Source organism: Anabrus simplex, chromosome 13 (assembly GCF_040414725.1).
Source record: "Anabrus simplex isolate iqAnaSimp1 chromosome 13, ASM4041472v1, whole genome shotgun sequence".
Taxonomy (NCBI): Eukaryota; Metazoa; Arthropoda; class Insecta; order Orthoptera; family Tettigoniidae; genus Anabrus; species Anabrus simplex.
In genome coordinates, this window is record NC_090277.1 from 104,543,685 (window position 1) to 104,568,308 (window position 24,624).

Sequence of the window (24,624 nt, forward strand, 5' to 3'; positions counted from 1 at the left end):
TTCCAGATATCCAGGTTGAAGAAACTTCCACCTAAGCTTACAATAACTTATTTTCCAAAGCATCTCCGAACAGGTCGATGTAAAGGTAATTTCGTCCAGTGGTGGTGGCGATTATTGTTTTAAGAGGAAGTACATCTGGACAACCATCCTATTTTAATACTAATCAGTAGGGGACAACCATCCTATTTTAATACTAATCAGTAGGGCCCGGATTCATATGCACTAAAAATGTTGAAAAGATGCACGAATATATGCACTAAAAATAAAACAGAATACAATTACCAAACTCATTATTTCATTTTTACTCAGAGTTAAATTAAAAAAAAAAAAAAACAACAAGTTTAATTTCTTGCAAAATGATGCATGGCTGTAGGTTTCAACAGTCTGTTTCGATGTTTTCAGGAGTCGGACAGAATTCATTTTATACGCTGAAAATGATAATTCTACGTCGACGGACGTAAATGGGCAATACTTTTACACCGGCACTGACTGCTCAGTACATTCTTCTGGAAAAGACTTTAGGCATTTTTACAGTTTAATCTGGTAAAACACTGCAATAGACGAACAGCAAGTTAACAGATGAACGCACTTGTTTAAGCAAACCATGCGAGGCTGCTGTAAGGAGAAGGAAAAATGAACGTCAGAAAGAAGGAAATTGCTGTTGTGGAAAACGTCATTATCCATCTACCTACTTGTACTGCGACACTGAAAGCACTATCCTTGATCAGGGAAGTCTTCTCATGTTGCCAAGTGATGTTCAATATACAAAGCTCATTAAATGTTTTATTTCGTTCAGAAATCTTAGATAACCGATCACGCATAAGAGAAAAATATGTCTGTATATGCACTAACGTTAAAAATATGCATTAACGTTCAAAATATGCATCTGCATCTGCATTTTTTATAAAGTCCGGGCTCTACTAATCAGTGGCAAAAATGGAAGGGTTACGACACTTCGAAAAATGAAGGTATCGGCCAAAGACACACAAAGGCTACGAAGGGCATGACATTGAAATACTCCCCAGGCCTCCATACGTAATACTGTCGGCGACACACATAAAAAAAACAAGCCTTGACCAAAGGAGATCGGATAGGATAAATGAAAGTGAGGAGCCTGAAACGGGTTAAGTGGCAGCAATCCCAGGACTCAGCTAAAGGTCCTGTGGTCGCCAGCCCAAGCTCCCAATTAAGAGCCCATGGGGCCGCTCTTAGTCAACTTTTGCGACAGGCAGGGGATACTGTGGACGTATTGTATCGCCCCTAATCACAGGGGGAAATGTACCGAAGATGACCACACTGCACTAGATTTGCAACTCCATGATTCAATTTCAATTACTGTACTATACTAACATCCTGAGAAAATGCACATTCGAACTAGGGGCCTGCTTGAAATGATTCACCTGTTCCACTTTTTTGCTACCCCGACACTGAATCCTCCTACGTTTCTTCCCAACATCAGATCACTTAGAAATGATCTACAAAATCATACTCGTTGTACTTCACTTCAGGCTCCAAGAAGACTGATAGCCGGCATAGGCTGACCTGCTCACTACCTTCCCATCAACCGAGTCCATCCCTTACATTTCATACCTTTCAATAAAGAATCCACGTATACTACGAACAACAAAGATGAAACATTACGCCTTGTCCAACACCTATTAACTACTTTTAACCAAGAATTCATTCTACCACCAATTCTCATTATCGCTTATTGTCTACAGAAATGCCTGTGATTGCCTGTAATAACCGACCCATAATTTCCCAGAACGGCTAACGCATTCCAGAGATAGTGGGTTTGAACCCTACTGAAAGCAGCCCTGGAGATGTCCATTTTTCCGCGTGGTTTCTCACTTTTACACCAGGGGCTGTATCTTAATTATGGCCATCGTCGCCATAAGACCTTTCCGTGTCTGTGCGACGAAAAAAAAAAAAAAAAAGTCTTTTCTCTCGGTACTCAGATTCCTTTTCTAGATCTACGGAGCGCGCATACCGTAACTGTCAATTCCTATAGCAGCATTTTTCAAGTACTTGATTCTCATCCACCCTCCTACAAACAGTTTACTAGCTGAGCCCTATTTATAAAAGTTACAATTTTACGGGTAACAGAAAGCTGTCAGACAGTCTGTGGTCATCCAATTTATTCTGAATTCCTAACAGGAACCTAATATTTGTTTTCAAAAGCATATGCAGCCATATTTGAAAAATGGAGATACCACCAACTAACCAATCAGTACTGATCTGCATTTAGGGCAGTCGCCCGGGTGGCAGATTCCCTGTCACCTGTTTACCTAGTTTTCTTTAACATAAATTTCGAAGAATTTGGAAATTTATCAAACATCTCCCTTGATAAATGATTCCAATCTCTAATTACCCTTCTTATAAACGAATACTTGCCCCAATTTTTCTTCTTGAATTCCAAATATTCATTTTTTAATTTTTTTACTATTCGTTTTACGTCGCACGGACACAGACAGGTCCTATGGCGACAAAAAATGAAATGGCGTATAGCTTTTAGTGCCGGGAGTGTCCGAGGACATGTTCGGCTCGCCAGGTGCAGGTCTTTTGATTTGACTCCCGTAGGCGTCCAGCATATTCTGGTGTAAAAATGGGAAAGCACGGAAAACCATCTTCAGGGCCGCCGACAGCGGGATTCGAACCCGCTATCTCCCGGATGCAAGCTCACAGCCGCGCGCCACTAACCGCACGGCCAACTCGCCCGGTATGAACTGTATTACGGGCTTCTAAGCCCCACATCATCCACCCTCCTACAAACAGTTTACTACCTGAGCCCTATTTCATAAAAGTTACAATTTTACAGGTAACAGAAAACTGTCAGACATGTTTACATTTTGACAATTCTGTGTTTCATAAAATTTTACAAAACTCTCATAACAATTTTGCAGATTTGTACTACAATTTTAGGAGCTTCCGTGGCTCAGCAGCGCGCCGCCCTCTCACCGCTGGGTTCCGTGGTTCAAATCCCGGTTATTCCATGAGATTTGTGCAGGACAAAGCGGAGGCGGGACAGGTTTTCCTTCGGGTACTCCGGTTTTCCCTGCCCTCTTTCATTCCAGCAACACTCTCCAATATCATTTCACTAATCATCCATTAATCATTGCCCCAGAGGAATGCGACAGGCTTCGGCAGCCGGCACAGTTCCCATCCTCGCCGCTAGAAGGGGGCTTCATTCATTACATTCCTGACCCGATCAAATGACTGGAAAACAGGCTGTGGATTTTCTTTTTCACTACAATTTTACAAATTTGTAGAAATGTCATGGTGGAGATGACAGGTAATCTCCATATATAGCCGGTAATGTGTATATAACTAAGGAGTTTATTTTCGCGAATGTTTTGTAATTTAAAATCCCTTGTGGATAATGAGCTCTAGTAACAGCGCTAGTAGCAGAAATGGAGAAACTGAAATCCGACCATGCCAGGTTTTAGATAACAGACTAACTTAACCTTCAATTTCATTGACTTTGTGGTCAAAGATAAATTCTGTATTAGCAAGACATCAGCTGAATACATTATACAGTAAACCCTACAGGACAGCATTTGTAGTCGCACACATAAAAGTTATTCATTCACACCTCAAGAGCAAATTTCGTTTCCTCTGCATTGGATGTTTAATATCCAAATCTTATCAAAATTACTTGCCGTTCTGAGTGAATAAGAACAAAATGTAGGTTAAATTTCAGTCTTGGATGTTACAGCTTCGTAATAGCCTAACATTCGATCGTACAGTGGAACCTAGATTTATCTCGAATCACCTCGGGAGCTATTTTTTTTCGAATTATCGAAATTTCTATATATAGAGAGAATATCGTTTTTGAGGTCCGCCTCCGTAGCGTAACGGTGAGTGTTATTAGCTTCCGTCCTCGGGGGCCCGGGTTCGATTCCCGGTACTGCCAGAAATTTAAGAATGGCAGGAGGGCTGGTATGTGGTTGAAATGGAACGTGCAGCTCACCTCCAATGGGGGTGTGCCTAAAAAGAGCTGCACCACCTCAGGATGAGGACACGAGTTTACTTTACTTTTATCGTTTTTGAGCATGTATAACTGAATCATATGTATCTACGCGCTTATACCGAATACATTGTTTTCAACAGTATTTAAAAATATACAAAGGAAGTCTATTTTACGGCATGACTTTAATTATAACCCTTATTATAGTAACTTTTTAGAAGACACAATACAGCAGTGAAACAAGAAACATACCTCCATTAACACCTATGAAAAAAAAAATCCGTTAGTCTCTTTTGTTTGTTATTGTTAACCTTTCCTCCCTTCACGCTGAAACTTCTCGTCAATACCAGGCAGCCGAGATTCGTAAATGGAGCTTGTCGTCCGCGATTTCGGGGGTTGCTTTCGTACGTGACCACTAATTAATTCACACCGGAGAAACAGCGAGGCTTCGCCGATTTTCCGATCATTAGAAGTTTTAGTTTTTCGGTTCCCGTCATATTAGCTCCCAGCATCACTGTAACCCTTTCTTTATTACTTGCTAACTCTTTCTCAAAAACTAAAAATGCCGTACTGCACAGTTAATGTTGATCAAAATTCGAGTTACTGAGTACGTTTTGCTTCAAGAAAGGAAATGTTCGCTTCGAGAAATCGAGAATTTCGTGTAACCGAATTTCGAGTAATAGAGAAATAAATACATTTGAAGAATAGGAAAAACGATGATGATGCTTGTCGTTTTAAGGGGCCTAACACCTACGTCATCGGCCCCTGATGGTACGAAATGAAATGACAAAACAAAAGTTTTAAATCATCCACTGACTCAAAAGAAAAAAAAAAGATGACATGAAGAATGAATGGATGGACATGAACCCAAAACAATCAGTGGATCCTACCCAAAAACTACCAGAAAGAAACAGCGTTACTGACCAAGGGACCATTCTAAAGTACAATCCTGATTATGATGATGACGCTTGTTTTCTAAAGGGGTCCAAAATCCAGGTCAACGGCCCTTCATAATGGTGCATGTCGCTAGTAAAGTAGAACCATGGTATTTGTCATGTTGGGGTACTAATCAAAAGTAGCGAAGACTCACGGTGTTCCACACATGATGGTACTACTGACAAATATTGCACGTCGTACAGGTAACGCAGACCTATGGTGTTTCTCACACATTGGCGCCACTAATAGCCGACGCAAACCGATGAGGTTCCTCACCTAGGTACACTAGTCACGGGTGCCGGTATTCCCGTGGTGTTCCTCACGTAGTGGGTACTAATCACAAGCAACGCAGACCCTCGGTGTCGCTCATATAGTGGTACAACTCACAGGCAACGCCCAAACCCGCGGTGTTGCTCACATGGGTACGACTCACGGGTACTGGAAACCGACAGGCGAACCAACGCACTGCTGCTACTAATCACAAACCTGTTTCGTACCTAATATAGTGGTACTACTCCCAAGTACAGGCAACCCATGGTGCTCCCCGCATGATGGCACGAGTCAAAAGTAGTTTCATGGTTCGAATTCAATCATCACTTGGTCGTCTCTTTTAGTCACCTCTCACGACAGGCAGGGGATACAGTGGGTGTATTTTTCGTCTGCGTCCCACCCACAGGGGGTAGAGAGAAAAAAAGTAAGAAGAAAGAAGGGATCCGTCACTTCGAAAAATGAAGTAACGGACGATGAAAGGCAAGGGCCACGAAGGGCGTGAAAATGAGACTCCCTAGGCCTCAAATGCTCTAATACCGTCGGCGTCGGAAAGGAACAAGAGTTGATCAAGGGAGGTCGGACAGGATAGACGAAAGTGAGGAGCCTGACACAAATAAGTGGAAGCATTGCCAAAACACAGCTAAGGGCTCCGTGGTCGCCAATCCACACTCTCAAGTTGAGAGCCCCTTGTAGTCTCCTCTTACGACAGGCAGGGGATACCGCGGGTGTATTCTACATGTGCGTCCCCCACCCGCACGAGGTTAGGAAAAACGGCCTGGAAATTTATGTTACTTCGAGATACAGAAAACTCGACTGTATATTCAGTGCGGAAGAACAAGAATATTTCAAGGAAGACCAAAAGACAGATTTTGACATAAATGTCTTATGAGTGGGTGTCATGCGTCACAAAATAGATAGATGGTCATGAGTCCTGACTGAGACACACATAAAAGGCTCTTTTTATCAAAGAGGCCTCATCTCGATCACGGTGGCGTGCCAGATGCGACCGTGTCGCATGCGACCGCATAATCTTTAATCGTGCCGGATGCGACCGGCGTTGACAAGCAAATTGTCATTTAATAAGTTGTGTCATCGCCCAAGATAAGGTAAGCTAAACGAAGTGCAATGCCATTTCAATAAGTCCTATAAGCAGCTACCGCCCCCTACTTTGCATAACACTTCTGGGGGAAACTCGTTTTACAACACGAAACATGGTGATGGTTTACGTCTTTTCCCATCGGGCGAGTCAGCCATGTGGTTAGAGGCGCGCGGCCCTGAGCTTGCATCCGGGAGATAGTGGGTTCGAATCCCACTGTCGGCAGCCCTGAAGATGGTTTTCCGTGGTTTCCCATTTTCACACCAGGCAAATGCTGGGGCTGTACTTTAATTAAGACCAGGGCCGCTTCCTTCCCATTCCTAGCCTTTTCCTATCCCACCGTCGCCTTAAGACCTGTCTGTGTCGGTGCGACGTAATGCCACTAGCAATAAAAAAAAAATCCTAATTCTCTGAAATTATTTACGACTTAGGCCTACTTATCGTGTCCTATTAGTACCAGGAGTGTCCGAGGACGTGTACGGCTTGCCTGGTGCAGGTTTTTCTACCTGACGCCCTTGGGCGGCCTACGCGTCTGGATGTGGGATTAGGATAATGAAGTAGAGAGATGAAACCCGGTTTCGGCACGTAGCCTACTCCTCTCGAATAATACCAAGGGGTCTGCTCAATGCTTTACGTCGCCATCCGCTGGCCGAATCACCATCAACAGCATCATATCCCCTCACTCCATTTGAACACTGCGAAAAGGTTTGGATTTGAATCGAGGCTTTTGGCATGCAATCTAGTGATTAGAAACTGTCAACCACCAACTTTCCTACCCTGCCGGCCAGCATTCTGATGGTGAATGTTTTTTCATCCAGGCTAAGTGGCTCAGACGGTTGAGATGCTAGTCTTCCGACTCCAACTTGGCAGGTTCGATCCTGGCTCGGTCCGGTGGTATTTGAACGTGCTCAAATACGTCAGCTTTGTGTCGGTGGATTTACTGGCACGTAAAATAAGCCCTGCGGGACTAAATTTCGGCACTTCGGCGTCTCCTTAAACCATAAAAGTAGTTACTGGGACGTAAAGCCAGCAACATTATTATATTGTTCTTTCGACCAACGGCACTCGAACCTGCTAACCACAGTGTTAGACCTTTATTTTAGAAAAGACCAAGTTAGCTAGTTATAAGCAATCTGCCACTTGGTGACAGCCCTTAATGCAGATCAATTGTAAGTGATTGATGGGTCGCATGCGGCACGATGCTAATCCGCTCGGTCGCATCTGGCACGTAACCCTTATCATTGATTATTTCATTTCTGCTTGTTTCATAGGCCCTGAGTCAGCATTCCTCTTTCAATGCACTGAATCCTACACTTGTCGACTCCAAATTCCATACATAGCTCTTGATGCAAATAAACTAATCGTTATGAATTTCAGTTTTCTTTATTGGGAGACATATTTATGATCATGTGATTTTCCCCAAGGGTTTTTAACACAAGTTTTGAGTCGATCCTTTTCAGTGTTGCCAACTTAGCGGATTTTCGCTAAATTTGGCGGAATTAGAAGACTGTCGGCGGAGAAATATATCATTTAGCGGACAGCGGATTTTTTGGCGGAATTATAGATTTATTATAGCGGAATTTAGTGTTTTAGTCATTTTACGTTTCTTCCCCATTTGAACTCCAGTCTGTCTCCGAGCTATTCCGTATTTCTTGTCAGGAACTAGCAGTCACATGAGGAAAACATGTTATTTGGATCTGATGTTATGAGATCATGCTATCATAAATTTGTAATGCGCGGGGAAAAGGTACTTATCTCTTAGTTGACGAATTACGACAGATAATGAAACTGTGAGAGAGTAGCATTTATATTTATACTATGAAGGAAGACCGTTTAATGAACTGCCCTGTTCTGTGTGAGGCCTTTGAGGTATGGGATCCACCTAGTTTGCACCCGGCACTAAAACGCCTACAAGTTTTAGCTCACTGGCTCGCAGGCAGGGGGTTAATCCCAGTGAAACTCACAGATCAGGTGAGTGCAGACATTTATTTTCATCATTAGTTATTATTATTGCTCATTATTTGAGATCGGATTTCTTGGCGGAATTTTAGCGGATTTTTAGTATTTAGCGGATCTTGAAAATATAAGGACGCACAGATGCTCACTGGCTCACTACAGACTTTCATGCAGCATTCATTCCTTACGACGCACCATTAACATCAGATGGCCAGAAATCATACTGAATGAAGAAATTCGGAAAGCTACCTGCTGGGTCTCAGTTACACAATCTTGAAATGGATGGGTCACACGCTGAAAAAAAATCAACAAGATAAGTGGAGAAGACATCTTTCGACTGAAAGCTCCAATGAGTTTCAACAGTCGTCTAAGAAAGAAAGAAAGAAAGAAAGAAAGAAAGAAAGAAAGAAAGAAAGAAAGAAAGAAAAAAAACTGTGGATGGAGAAATCTCTGAAATGTGGAAAACCCGGGAAGAGGTTAAAGCATTGACAAATCGAGAACCACAATAGAGACATGTCTCGAGTGCCCTGTGTTCTAGTGGGAACAATAGAAATTTAGGTGATAAGATAAGGAGGTGTGGCAGGGCACGCTTGCTGTTTTACGTGATTGAACTTATCATAGCCACCAGAGCTCAAGTTTCATTTGGAATCCGAAGCACATGGATGTTACTTCTGAAGTCCCAACTAGCATCGGTTAAGATACGAATCACAGCTAACTGAGAAGCCAGGAACTTGAAGAACGAAGATGAAAGGAGCAAACTTTTGACTTGGTCATAAAAGAAAAGAGGGCGCCCAAAAGAACTACTAAGTCAGGAGTCCAATAAGCGCAACACTACTCGGAGTATTACAAATCTTGACAAAAATTAACCCTAACGGGTGACTTCAATAAGTCAATCTTCAATGAACTGCATTTAGGCTGTCGCCCAGGTAGCAGATCCCTTCTTAATTGTTTACCTAGCTTTTTCTTCAACTTTATTCAGAGAACTTGAAAATTTATCGAACATCTCCCTTCAAAATTTATTCCAATCGCTTACCCCTCGTCATATAAATGAACATTTGGTCCAATTGTTCCTCTTGAGTGCCTATTCCAACCTTTTCTTCCTATTATGATTTATGATCTGTCCTCATTTTAAAAGCTGCGCACAAGCTTATTCGCTTACTTATGTCAATCCACGACAACTCTCGACTGACAGCTCGAAACATATCACATAGTCGAACTTTCCTTTGATTTTTTTTTTTTTCCACTTCTCATTTACTGTAGACTGCAAGAGGTGGAAGAAATCTAAGGTAACCATGTACAGTTCACACAGGGAAGAGACCATAACAGACCATTAAATACCAAGAAATGAATTTTCTTTCCTCTGCGAACTAGCTGAAAATCCACGAATGTGTGCCATCTCAGGTTCAGGCTCATTTAAACATTGTCCTAGATTGTAGCAAATATCAATTAATTATTCCTATTGAGGAAGATATGTAATTTCCCTATTCAGCAAAGTAATCGTGCTACAAACTTTTAAAATGAGATCACGTGTCATCGTCAACAGCGCTTGTGGACTTGCACCACAATGTATTTACAAACAACGAGCTAGCCGATTACATTAACCTCTTCAGGGAGAATTTTTTTTTTTATTGTGTTGAGAAATATTTGAACTGCACGAAATTTAAAAAAAAAAAAAAATCACCGGGCTGGGTGGCTAAGACGGTTGAGGCGCTGGCCTTTCCTGGCTCAGATCGGTGGTATTTGAGGTGCTCAAATACGTGGATTTTCCGAAAACAAAAAAATACGTGTTTATTTTTAAAGGAGATTCCAAATACCAATTTTCATGTCTGTAACATCTTCAGTTTTTGAGATGAAAAAAAATGAAATGTCGTATGGCTTTTAGTGCCGGGATATCCCAGGACGGGTTCGGCTCGCCAGGTGCAGGTCTTTCTATTGACACCCGTAGGTGACCTGCGCGTCGTGATGAGGATGAAATGATGATGAAGACAACACATACACCCAGCCCCCGTGCCATTGGATTTAACCAATTAAGGTTAAAATCCCCGACCCGGCCGGGAATCGAACCCGGGACCCTCTGAACCGAAGGCCAGTACGCTGACCGTTCAGCCAACGAGTCGGACAGTTTTTGAGATAAAAGTAACCACATTAAAAGTATTCAACCCCTTTTTCAGTCCTTTTTACACCCCCCCCCCCCCATGACGTGTTTTTTCGAAAACAAACAAATACTTGTTACTTTCATTTTAAAAAGAGATTAAAAACCAATTTTCACGTCCGAAACGTGTTAAGGTTTTGATATATATATGTATATACACACACATACATACTGTATTTATGCTCATTTTAAAATTTTACCCCTTCCAACACTTCCCCTTAAGTGGATTTTCAGAAAACAAATTATGCGTGTTCCTTTACTTTTACAGGCGATTCTAGATAAGTTACGTTTTTGAGATATATTCATTAAAAAAATTCAACCCCTTTGTCATCCTGTCCACCATCACTTAAGTAGATTTTCCAAAAACAAAACAAAAAAATTACGTGTTTCTTTATTTTTAAAGGAGATTCCAAATACCAATTTTCATGTCTGCAACATCTTCAGTTTTTGAGATATAAGTATCCACATAAAAATAATTCAACCACTTTTTCAGTCCTTTTTACACTACCCAACTGAATTTTTGTCAAAAAACAAACTAATACGTCTTACTTGTATTTTTAAGAGAGATTAAAAATACCAGTTTTCACGTCTGTAACGTGTTAAGTTACATATATATACTGTACCCCCTTTAACACTTCCCCTAAAGTGGATTTTCAGAAAACAAATTATGTGTGTTCCTTTACTTTTACAGGAGGTACCAAATACCAATTTTCACGTCTGTAACATGTTACGTTTTCGAGATATACTCATTTTCAGAATTCACCTCCTTTGTCACTCTTGTTCACCACCCCGTAAGTAGATTTTCCAAAAACAAAAAACACATGTTTCTTTATTTTTAAAGGAGATTCCAAATATCAATTTCCATGACTGTAATATCTCCAGTTTTTGAGATATAAGTATCCACATAAAAGGCATTCTACCTCTTTTCCATCCCCCTTAACAGAATTTCCCGAAAACAAAAAAATGCAGGTTTCTTTATTTTTAAAGCAGATTGCAAATACCAATTTTCATGTCTTTAAAGTGTTCAGTTTTCGAGATATAGATACACTCACTTTAAAAATTCACCCCCTCCTAACCCCTTAGCGAAGGAATATCAAAAATCCTCCCTTAGTGAGCACCTACATTATAATATGAATGTATCCCCAAAATTTCATTTCTTTATGTCCAGTAATTTTGGCTCGGCGATGATGAATCCGTCAGTCAGTCAGTCAGTCAGGACAAAATATATTTATAAATACGAGTCAAGAAATGGAATCACAGATAAGGCCTTTTGTAGATGATGGTATTCTGTACAGAGTAGAAATGAGTTAGAGGATTGTGAGCGACTACACAAAAGACCTTTGACAATGTTGCAAGATGGACAGCACACAACGATATGAATGTAGCAATGTACTGTAAATGGGATGAGAAGTGAGATTGTACATTTTACCAGGAGAAAAAGTCCTTTCACTTTTAATTACTGTGTTAATGGGGTGATAGAACCCCATAAGGATCACCTGAAGTATCTACGTGTTAATATAAGGAAAGATCTTCACTGGGGTAATCACATTAACAAGGTTGTAAATAGAGTGTGGTACCATATGGAGCAGAAACATGGGCATTAAGAAAGAAACAAAGTATTTGAAAGTTTAGAATATGCCTGTAGAGAAGAAAGGAAGTGAAGTGGACAGATAAAGTGAGAAATGATGAAGTGCTAAGAAGAGCAGGAAGAGAAGACACACCTGATGAAAACGATAAGGAGGAAAAGAATATCCTGGCTGGGTCACATACTACATAGAAATTGTCTTCAACAGAGAGGTTTTTTTTTTTTTTTTTGCTAGTTGCTTTACGTTGCACCGACACAGATAGGTCTTACGGCGATGATGGGACAGGAAAGGGCTAGGAGTGAGAAGGAAGCGGCCGTGCCCTTAATTAAGGTACAGCCCCAGCATTTGCCTGGTGTGAAAATGGGAAACCACGGAAAACCATCTTCAGGGCTGCCGATAGTGGGGTTCGAACCTACTAACTCCCGAATACTGTCAACAGAGAGTGATGGGAGGGAAAAAATAGATGGAAGAAAAGGAAGAAGAAGGTTTGGAATTTTAAAAAATGTCAAAAAAAGGGAGAAGCTATGAAATATTGAAGCAAGATGCTCAGGACAGAGAATCATGGAGGATGTCCAGTTGATAGCCATCTCAAGATAGGTTCACAGAAGAAGAAGAAGAAGAAATGAAGGTTATATATCTCTTCATATTATGAAGCTATTTAGAAGTTGCAGTAAAGATGTACAGGAGAGGGCTCATAAGTTACTGATAAGACCCCAATTAGAGCATGGTTCCAGTGTATGGGACCCTCTCAAACATTATTCGATTCAAGACCTGGGAAAGATCCAAAGGTGAGCAGTGTGATTTGTCTGGGTGATTTCTGACAAAAGAGGAGTGTTACAAAGTTGTTGCCCTTCGGGCTGGGAAGTCTTGGGTGTAAGGAAACGAGCTGCTCGACTAAGAAGAACAGTCAGGATCCTGATTATTCACCTTTCAGGTTTGATTTGAGGCTGATGATCCCCTTAAATGGGCAAAAACATGTCCCTTGTAACTTTTTATGATAAGATTTAATTCGTAATTTACTAGATTTCTTTGTATTGAATAGGTGGATATTAAAAATAACACTTGTAACATACTTTGTACTTAAGCAGCATGTTACGAGCTGTCAGTGGAGAGATGGCGTGAAATGACATTAGTAGATGAATAAGCTTGAGTGGCGTTCTTAACAGAAAAGATCACAATATGAAGATAAATTTGGAATTCAAGAGGACAAATCAGAACAAATATTTGTTTATAGGAAGATGAATTTAGGGATTGCAATAATTTACAAGGGAGGTGTTTGATAAATGTCCAAATTCTTTGAAATCATTTAAGAAAAGGCTAGGTAAGCAATTGATAGAGAATCTGCTACCTTGGCAACAGCTTTAAATATAGATCAGTGGTGACTGACTGATACCATTTTACAAAACACAGACAAGAAAAGGGGGAAAACCCACACAGGGGAAAAAGAAAGGGAAGAATCAATGAAGATTTTTTTAATTTATCGAAATTTAAACAGATTATAGTACCACTAAGGACAAGAAAACTGTAATTTAATTCCCAGCCATGTAAGCGTACAACCTCACCCTTTCTCGCCTGTTAATACTGAAGGCAGCGATTTATAGTTATTTTGTAAATGTTGGGTTCCATTCATTATCACTAACCATACAGTTTAGGGACCCTACTTGCTGATACGACGGCTTACAGTTCCTGTTAATCATGCACGTTGACACTATATAGTCTTTTTTTTTTTTCCATAACTTGCAAGATTTACGTATTGCCACTGCTGTACTGTGAAAATTCCCAGTGTTACATTTCCGGGAATAAGTAATGCATATTTTCTTTTTCTGTAGGACTGTAAATCTGTTTGGGTAATACAAGGTAAGTAGAATTGTGGCATCTTTGAACAATGCATTTAATAATGTAGTTGGCATCAAATGAACGCAGCATTTTATTAATACAGTCTTATTTCGTCCAATTCGTATGTATAAGCAAGAAATTCTGCAAGAACTCCTCCGAAAAAGAAAGCAACATTACCTCTTCTTTAAAGATCAGTTCAGATGAAATGGAAGGAAATTTTGTTATCAACTTAACCTAACCTTGTCTTGACTTTGATACGGTTTGCAGACTTAGACTTTGTGTATTGTTACTGACTTACGGCATAAGTACATATGATATATTTGCTTGTGTGTATTATTACAGCGTGGCTTCACTTCAGTCCGACAAGTACGGTAATAACAAATTTCAAGAGGGGATGAATTATTTAATACAGGTGAACACCGAAAATTCTTAAACTGATTTAAGAATACAGCAGCCTGCAAATTTCTACCAGTGTGTGAGAGACATTGTATGAAACAAAGATGTGCTAATGAAGTGCAAGAAGGTTTTATACTCGTCCTATTATAAACCTATACTGACCTCTGCTTCAGCAGCCTGGACGTTAACTAAGTGGAACCAAAGTAAGATACAAGTAGGTGTAATGAGGTTCCTGAGGAGCATACAGGGAAAGACAAGACGAGATAGAATACGAAATGAGGAAATAAGGAAAAGCGCGACAGTGTGTAAACTTCAAGAAGAGATTGATATAGCAAAGCTAAAATGGTTTGGACACATGATGAGAATGCCAGGAGAGAGAATACCAAAGAGAACATTCATGGATGCAGAGACTGGAAAGAGACCTAGGGGACGGCCTAGAATGAGATGGAGGAGCTCTGTTGTGGACTGTATTAGTGTTGGCTACTGAATGCATGATTCGAAGCAGTGTATAGATTCATTCAAGTGTCCGAGTGAATCGATTCAGAGGAACGGCGAGCTCACGGCACACGATTCAGCTTACTCCCAGTGGACAGTGCTGAGTGGCGCACTCACTGGACGTTGACGGGGAGCCGAGCTTCCGCTGCAGCGAGACAGTGAATCATGGCACATCAAAAGAATCGTGAACGAGCCAGCTCAGTGAGACACATGATACACACGGCTCCTTATCGGCTCACTGCAGCGAGACATACAGTGAGCCATGCTACACTGAAAGAATCGTGAACGAGCCGGCTCAGTGAGACACATGATACACACGGCTCCTTATCGGCTCACTGCAGCGAGACATACAGTGAGCCATGCTACACTGAAAGAATCGTGAACGAGCCGGCTCAGTGAGACACAAGATACACACGGTTCCTTATCGGCTCACTGTAGCGAGACATACAGTGAGCCATGCTACACTGAAAGAATCGTATGCTATAATGGACTCTCGAGCTCAGCTCATTTGAAAATAATACCCATTTTCATTCACTGTCCTCTTCTTACAGGGAGGTTTAAATAATAGATGGATTTATTTGCAGTGTTAAAAACGTAGTCACAACATAATTTTGAAGTAGCTGGTAAGTAGGTAGGCTATTAGGTTATACTATTTTTTAGTTTAATGAATCTTAGTATTATAACTTAGTTGACATTTGACAATTAAACTCGACTCTAGCCTGCCCTATGACTATGATTCATGTTCATGACCACTCAAAAGTACCTGTTTTATATCGGGAAGAACGGCTCAGTATTCTCTCAGTTCATATGTCACATCGTTGCACAAGACTTCAATCATATGTGGACAGACGCAATAACAGTATGTTGAATCAGAAAACCAGCGGGCTACTGTACATCTCGGGTAGCCTATACAAAATATGACGATTAAAAAAAAATCCTCAGCTGATAGAAAAATACATATTTTCAAAAATGACTGAGCGAGTTGTCGTGCGGTTAATATCGTGTGGCTATGCGCTTGCATTCGGGGGATTGTGGGTTCGAATCCCACCGTTGGCAGCCGTTAAGATGGTTTTCCGTAGTTTCCCCATTTTCACACCAGGAAATGCTGGGACAATTCAGGCCTTGGCTGCTACCTTCCTAATCCTAACCTTTCCCACCCTGCGTCACCGGAAACCTTCGATGTATTAGAGTAACTAGCATTTTTTCTAAGAAAGGAGTTCATATCATGAAGACCAGATGGCAGCTGCGAGCACTGAATGCTGTTGCTGCTGTCTTACCAGCACATACTACACAGATGCAGTAGGAACGGTGACCAGTGAGCCGTGAATCGGATCACTGTATCGATTCAGTAACGTGAACGGAATCAAATGAATTGATTCAGTAAAATGAATCGAATGTCCCATCACTGGACTGTATTGCAAATAGAGGAGTCGACAGCAATAAAGTACTAGAAGTGGAAGGATTGAGTAAAGTGGAGGGCTTTCGTACACTACCCTACCCAGAGAAAATCTGGAAAAGGGAATGGATGAAGAAGAAGAAGGAAGAAGTGAGAGGTGAACACCGAAGAATACGGTTATAGTAATGCAAGTATCAAAATAAATGCAGATATATATGACATTAAACTGAGTGAAGGTGACAGAGTGTGTTAATTACTGTAATTCCTCACTGAGCTTGAAAACCAACTTCATTATGAATATCTTGATTGAGCATTTACTTGGGTAAGAGAACCTCTCCATTATTGATACTTAAGGAAGAAGTCATATTTACATGCATTCTGTAGATACTGCAAATTTGTAATCTATGGATTTGCAATTAATAATAATTGCTGATGTAAGTACTATATTACAGTGTATTTTAATCATTAATAATCATGCATTAGTGTTAAGAGTGCACCATTAATGATGTTTGTCTGTCTGTTAGGTCATCAGCCAAGAGGCTGGTTGGATCCTCAAAAAATAGCACCACCAAAGGTTATGCGGTTATAAGGAAACCCCGAAAACCAATGGCAGCACCAAAATGAGGCGTACTAGGCAAGATGAGGAGTGAGGTAGTTTGCCATTGCTTTCCTCACTGGGTCAGAAAGTACTACTGCAGCACGACTGACCCTATGAGCAGCACCTTTCGTAACACTCAGATGCACTAGTCATGCTCTGAATGTCATGCCTCAGTGCTACCCATACCCCAGCAACTTCCATATTGTCACAGCCATGGATGTTAAATGGGACTTCGGTGGAAGCTACATTTTACTCTGGCCTGTACCAAAAGATGGATGCAAAAGTACTGTATCCATCAAGAAATGATAACAGGCAGTAATGGTTTATTTTAATTTTTCATTCCATTGTAAAAAAAAAAAAAAAAAAAAGTATGAAATCACTGTTAAGCTTAATGGTAAAGCCGAAGATCACATATAATTTATTTTACTATTGGCTCTCAATTGAGGTAGCTCAATGGATTCGGCATACTCTACCATAATATTGCTGCAATTATGGTAGAGCCTAAGGGATTAGCCTTCATTAAGGTTTCATGTACGCCTACATTTAAATTTCACCATTGGTCGAGATGAGTAGTTTCCAGAGAATGAGAATGACAGTGGCACCCACTGTTCAAGAGTTTTACTGCAGTATCTAAATACAGTACGTGAGAAAATAAGAGTGTGTAGGTCAGTGACTTGTTGCTTATAAGTGAGCTGCAGACCCTTGACATCGACTTTAATCGTTTCAGTTTCTGGTGTTACTTCCCAAGAGCCTTTGTAGGTTAAGTGGCTGAAAAAACATATAAAAATGACATAAAACGATACCTGAAGTAGCGTAGAAGAGAGATCCTTCCTTTTTGCTTGGTAGGGACCCACCAACCTGTCCCTAGAAGTATTATATGTTGACGATAGTTTGTTGATGGTTATGTCTCGTGATTTCAATATGAACTAGTCATGATGGCAGCAGTGATGTGCAATTTAAAAAAAGAAAAGAGAATAGGACAGCAATATTTGCTTTTCATTGTATATCCTTACGTGTTTATGGAGATCGAGCAAATGATTTCTCAAATTAGAGACAATGAACAATGAAATATGTAAATATTTGGTTTGTCTAGGGATCACGCCACTCCTCAACTGGGCCATGGAATGCATAACAGTGCCACTCTGTGGACAGTGTATGATTAAATTTTGTGTGCCTGTCTGAAAACGGAAGCTTTTTTTTTCTAGGAGTTGTGAACAGTTCACCAGGAAGTGGAGGAATTAAAAAATGAAAAGTACATCCAGAAATTAAAGGTGCTGATATAGACCATTTAATGACTGTTCTAAGACTATAGAGAGCCCTGGTACATTCACACCATTTCACAAGGACTGGCTGCATTATAGAAAGGTGCTAGCAACATTGCTCATACTTCAGTCACTCTTTTATCGTCAAAGATGAGACTAACACAGAGGTGCCAACTATTACGGTTTGTCCGTAATTATTACGGATTTCACCTCACGATTACAGAGTTACTGTCAAAGGGGAAATTATTACGGAAAAGCTGACATTATCAAGAAAAAATGTTCAGTCCTTTAGAGCCTTTCTCCTAAATCGTCTTTATTTCAATGCTTGTGTGTTGGCAACAATACTTATTCGATCGTGACTTTCTTTTGCTACCCCTAAGCATTGTAAAATTCATTGTGAAAGAAGGAGTTCAGGCACTGCTCTGCTCCACCACAAATCCTTCAGTAATGTTGTATTTGCTGTGTTAAGTGTACCTGACAGTTAACAGAAAGATTGAGAAAGAAGCGACGCTTACATTAAGAACATCTGCACTGGTATCGCTTATGGTTCAGAAAACGAAAATGTCATCACAGTCGGAAGGATGCTTCAAGAAAAACTACACTGAAAAGCAGCTGCTTCGTGAGAAACAAGCTACAAGGAATGTTTTATCACAGAACCAACAGGTTGCGTGCAAATGTTATTGTGTAATATGATATACTTTTGGACAGATTGCTAGAGGGAAGGGCAAAATGGGTGTCATTATCAAGAAGGAAGGAGCATGCTTTGGACTTGACTAAAAATTTTTCTCGGGGGCAGAGGGAAATTACTGATAATCCACTTCAAAGTTGGCACCTCTGCTAACATCAGTAAAATTTAAAAGATCACATATACATCCGTTAATAATCGACAGTCACCTAATGCTCGCTCCTACGGGAGAAAGAAATAATAAATAAGAAAGACATTCCTTTCTTGAGCTAGTCTGTAGTTCACGACTGCCTTACTTCCGGCATTAGTGATTATTCCAGTATCCACATAACAATATTAATTTACTTTCATTTTAAAATCTGGTTTAGATGGACTTCTAATGCCACAAAATGAGCTCCATAAGCACCAATACCAGCTTGTAAATAAATAAATAATTAATGACAGGCAATGTACCAGCTGTGCAAAAGGACTATGGACACTAACTGTTGTCAGCTCTGACACAACAAGGTAGAAACGCTTGCTCACGTTCTCGGTTGCGGCTCGCATGGAGAAACTCTACAAAACACTAGGCATCATAAAATACGATCTGCCATTCCTCAAGCGTTAAGGGACTCTGGTTTTACAGTCTTTGAGGAGGTTCACAGTCTCTCTGTTACAAGAACCATCCTAAATACTGATATGATAGCCTTCAAAGCCCACTGAAAGGGCTTTCTAATAGATTTGACCATCAGATTCCTCTCTTTAAGTCAAGTTCTGCAAATCAATTAACCCTAATCAGGCATTAATAAGAGACGTTGTTGTGATTGCCTTGAATTTTTTTTTTTTTTTTTGAAATATTCTATCCAAATCCTGATGAACCATATCTACCAAACTTTTCAATGCAACAGTATACAGTATGTCAAAAGTGCTAACCGACTCGCAATTACTTTCAATATTCATCTTATTTTTTGTATACATTTTTCTCCTCAGGGGCAATCTCCAGTCGGAGAAAATCAAAATAAATAAATAAATAAATAAATAAATTTTAAAAATGTTGTTTGCTTATACAATTAGGCTACATTCTGGAGTCATAGGCCGTGTTTTGCATGAAGGAAAAAAAAACAACATGCATGTCATTTCATTCTGCATATACATTGAAAACGCCAATAATCAGATATTATTCCATTGAATTCACTTCTATAACTGTAACGACAAACATTACCTAACAATCGCAATGGCATATTCTTCTAGAAGGCAACTCCTCGACTTAAATGGGATTCAATTCAGATGCAATTACTAAATACCTGTACAGTAAATTTCATTCACGAGTAGTGCAAAAAGCTGGCACCAACTTTCCAAGAATTTTTCAGCTTTTATTTCAAACATACTTCTATACTGCAAGATAGTGAGGAAACTAGGACAAGGGCAGAGAAAATAATATAGGGCATCAAACCTCCAATAGCAGTTTGACATTAACGATATGGCAACCTTGATACAGGAGGAACAAAACAGGAAAATACCACTTGTGAGGAGATGGCGCCAGAAGAAGGGGAAGAATAATTTACTTGCTTTATGTTGTACCGAGACAAATAGGTCTTACGACGATGATGTAATAGGAAAGGGCTAGGAGTGGGAAGGAAGAAACTGTGGCCTTAATTAAGGTATATTACTTGTACCAGTTATTTACAAGAAGATCATATTTGATGCATATGTTACAGAAGACACAGACAAACAGATCAAGAAATAAGGGTGGAAATGTTATAAAATAGAAAAAAGACAGATGGCAGTGACATATCAAAGGGATGTCTAAGGTTACAAACAAAACGAAAGAGGGACACAGGGAATATGAATGGCGTTTTTAAAAGTAGGAAAAGTCACAATATGAAGATAACATTGGAATTTAAGAGGAAAAATTGGGGCAAATATTAGTTTATAGGAAGAGGAGTTAGGGATTGGAATAATTTAACAAGGCAGATAAGGGTCTAATCGATAAATTTCCAAATTGTTTGAAACTACAGTATTTAAGAAAAGACTAGATAAAAGACCTTCCACCTGTGTGAGTGCTCTAAACGCAGATCTGTGGGGATTGATTATTATTATGAACCAGATGGAACTGGCTATTGCTATTAATGTATAAATCTGGACCTGCAAACAGTGGTAGCAGCTGCCGACAGGATCACATGCGTAGGCCTACACACAAAGAAATTTGTGATAACCCTCTACTGCACAGTGTTGCCATTAGGCAACATAACTTTTCACCTGTGTAAATGGATTAGAGATTGTGCAGAGAGGTAGTTTTACGGTACACCTTCAACTGTACAGTCAATCTAACATATATACCAGTGATGTGTGGTTTTTTTTTTTTTTTTTTACATAACAGATGACAATACAGCCCTACAACCGAAGGTACTCCTTCCACCCCGTCAACATCTACGCGTACCAACCACCGTTTATTTTCTGTAGGTCCCTCCCCATCACATTACCACAGGCTTCAGGAGTACCTCTGGCTTAACCTCAGACATTATCGACCTACGGTCGTGTAAGTATACTTGTACCTTGCAATACGTACCCATGGCCAGTAGGCAGTAATGTTCGGTCTTTATATATTAAAAGCTTAGTGTAAAAATCGCAAAAACTTGGCCCATTATGGCCCCAGTTACGAAATGATGGCATATCTAAAACACTGAACGTAAGTTGAACTTTAAAGTTTGAAATTTTCTTCACCAAAGGCAAACGAAAAATAATTCATGAAGTAGGCCTAGAGGATTAAGTTATGTCCCAACACCCTGCCACAGTACCTTAGCTTGCCAGATTGCAATTTCAGTTTGGACAAGGATTATCCCTAATGGACGTATCTGCTGTATAAGAAAACCAGTAATATCAGAGTAGAAATGAGGAAAACAGCACTGCACAAGCTAGAGACAATTTTAAATTTGCTGGATATCTTATAGCCTATATGCTCTTTTCAACAGGACATTTTATAATTAAAGAGTTTCCAGTAACCTTTCTGAAAAATTCTTTATGAAGCCTACCCAATCATAGAAGTTACTAGATAAACAGAGAATTTGCATTTGTAATCATATCTGAACAACAGCTCTAGTGCCAGTGTTCTATTGCAGTTCATAACTGAGTACAATTTAGAACGCAAATTCTGTGAAAGTCTGCTGAAGATTCTTGCGACAATACCATTAACCAGCGGAGCTGACAGGTGTTTCTTAACATTAAAAGAGACATTTTTTTTGGGAGACAGACCAACGGCTTTGGCAATGCTGCCTATTGAGCAATAACTTGTTATGGACACAGCCAATTTCAACAAGAAAGTTATCATATTTGCCAAGAATGGATTTTTCTGCACTGTCTAAGTATATTATAAGGTTAGAAAATTATACCACAAGGCTTGTCATTTTGCATATAGCCTATTTCTACAAATGCAAATAGTGATATTTCATCAATATTTCATTTTTTTATATTTTTAATAAGGAAACTACATTTAGAAAGCACACCCACAGAAAAATCTCACCAGCTGCCACTTCCTGAAAGCATCTCATCAAACTGTTTATTCATTTTCATTTTCTTTTCAGAACAGATAACATGACAGGCCTAATAACTAGCAAGCTGAAACATCCTTACTGATACAGTGGAATGAGAAAACAGACCGTACAAAAATTGGAAGTATTCAGACTGTTTCACAGATAGCCTATGTTAATGCATTGCAAAGTGAAACTTAAAACATGCAACCACAGACCTATGGATGGCGAAAAAGCTTTAAGAAATAGAATACAAAACCAGATTTGGTGAGAGAATATGTAGGCCCTACCGTATCCAGTGCTACTAGGTTTAAAAATATATTGTAAAGATGACCACAGGAACGGTTTCCTTGAGTACCTTATGTAAAATTGTTAGATCCCCACCCTCTCTAGGCCTTGCATTGTTTTGCACACCTAAGACATGTAAGTAAGGAAGCTCCGTGGACAGTAATGAGGATATGCAAGTATTCTTATCCTTCTGCTCAAACCTGCGTTGCTCAAATGCTGTAATAGAGAGGATTTTCTCACAGATGAACAGTTTGTGTACCAAACAGAAAAATATACTTCAAGTAAGTAAAGACCATCAAATCAATTTTATTGTTAAAAACATTTACAGATCTTACTTGCCTAAAGTTCTTTCAAATGACATCTTCTGATATCAAACTTAGAAAGCTATTCATTCTTCCAAAATGTATGCCAGACCCTGAACACCACAATCAACAAATTTATCTGAAGCAGAGGACTGCTTCCAGCCCATGGATAGTTGACAACGATAACACTGGTTTCACTTCAGATATTTTTGTAAATTCAAGTTAGATGTTGCCTAAGCAGTTTTTTTATTAACTGAGCTAAAGTTTTAAATAAACACTTAAATTTTTTATACAATTGGCTTTACATCACACTGACACAGACAGGTCTTATGGCAACTACGGGAGAGGAAAGGGCTAGGAGTGGGAAGGAAGCGGCCGTGGCCTTACTTAGGGTACAGCCCAAACATTTGTCTAATGTGAAAATGGGAAACCACAGAAAACCATCTTGAGGGCTGCCGACAGTGGTCTTTTAACCTACTATCTCTCAAAACCAAGCTTACAGCTGCGCATCCTTAAATGCTCGGCCAAGTCGCTCATTTTCATTTAGAAAATATGTCCTATACCATTCCAAGGACTGTACCTAATGTTAATAAAAAGCCTAGTCAATACAATATATATATAAACCACAAACATTTAAATAACTGGAAAACCTAAGATACATCCAACTATGCACATATTCTCATTCCACAGGTGGAACTTCCAGTAAAATATTGGAGGGAACTTCAACAGAATCCATAAATCTTTCAATAAAATGAAGGTGCCGGTACATCTTTCCTCTGGCATGCATCTTTTAATGAGTAGGCCTAATATGCAATACATTAGACCTGTACTGACATGTAAACAACAGAATGTTTTTGAATTAATATGTTCTAAAGCAAGCCTGTACAATATCTTTGAAGACTGCTTAGCAACTAACAGGTAAGTTATCTGCAATAGGCCTATTACTTTGTATTCATCAAAACAAATCGACAGACTACAAATAAGGGGCAATATTTTAATGAATTCGTCATAAATATTTAGAGAAGCCTATATATATACTGGTCAAAAATCTTGTGTTATAATCAAGAAAACCACTGTTCCTGTAGTATTTTGAAGCATAATTACCAATCCATGCACGACACTGCAACTACAGATAAAAGTCATCTTTAACCTAAAATTATACCTAACGTAAGTTTTGAAAATTTCTTCTGCCTAGTAACGTAAGAGAACTATTTACTTTACCTGTAAGCCAAGGACATACACTGGAACAGTTTAGTGAGGTTTGTTTCTATTGACACATGCTGCGTTGTTTTATCGCTGTAATTCTGACTAGTAAACGCACTAGATGGAACGACACTAAATTTAGTTTCCTCTTCGGGTAATGGTATTGCCACATCATATTCATCGTCCTGGGCTTCAGCCTCAAAATGTGAAACCATGAAGTGGCCTGAATGGATGGTCTCCTTTTCAGGCTTCTTTTGTCTGTTGTCCACAGAATCATTTCCTTGAGTCATTATGGTCACTTTTCGATACATAAGTTCACCACACTGCATTTGTACTGATTTCAATAGAATGTCATTGACACACACGATTAAGAAAATGTACTGTTAACTTGCACTTTACACTGAACACCACTTGCCATCCTCACAGCTGTAGCCATGTTATGATCAAAATGTGACGTATCACAAAGCGCACGGAAGCTGCGCTATCTGTAGGTCAATTCTCCTAACTATTTTGATGCCATGCCAACTTGATGCCAACTTCAAAATTCAAAGATCTGATTATTATATAATTGGAATGTGGCCACACCATTCGATTTTGCGTGTAAAACTTGCATGGAAATTGTAGCCGACTGACCTGCAACAATTAAAATAAGCTATTAATTGATGCAATGATACTATGGAAAATGGAAAAAAAA

The 24,624-nt window shown here is 39.6% G+C and overlaps 1 protein-coding gene across 1 annotated transcript in view; it reads right to left on the minus strand.

Moving 5' to 3' along the window:
• Nucleotides 1–24,346, minus strand: part of Mondo (MLX interacting protein mondo) — a 451,046-nt gene extending 426,700 nt beyond the window's left edge. The window contains exon 1 of the mRNA XM_068230074.1: nt 23,949–24,346. Coding sequence (XP_068086175.1) covers nt 23,949–24,259 — 311 coding nt within the window. The 5' untranslated portion in view covers nt 24,260–24,346. The remainder of the gene's footprint in view (nt 1–23,948) is intronic.
• Nucleotides 24,347–24,624: the final 278 nt, after the last annotated feature.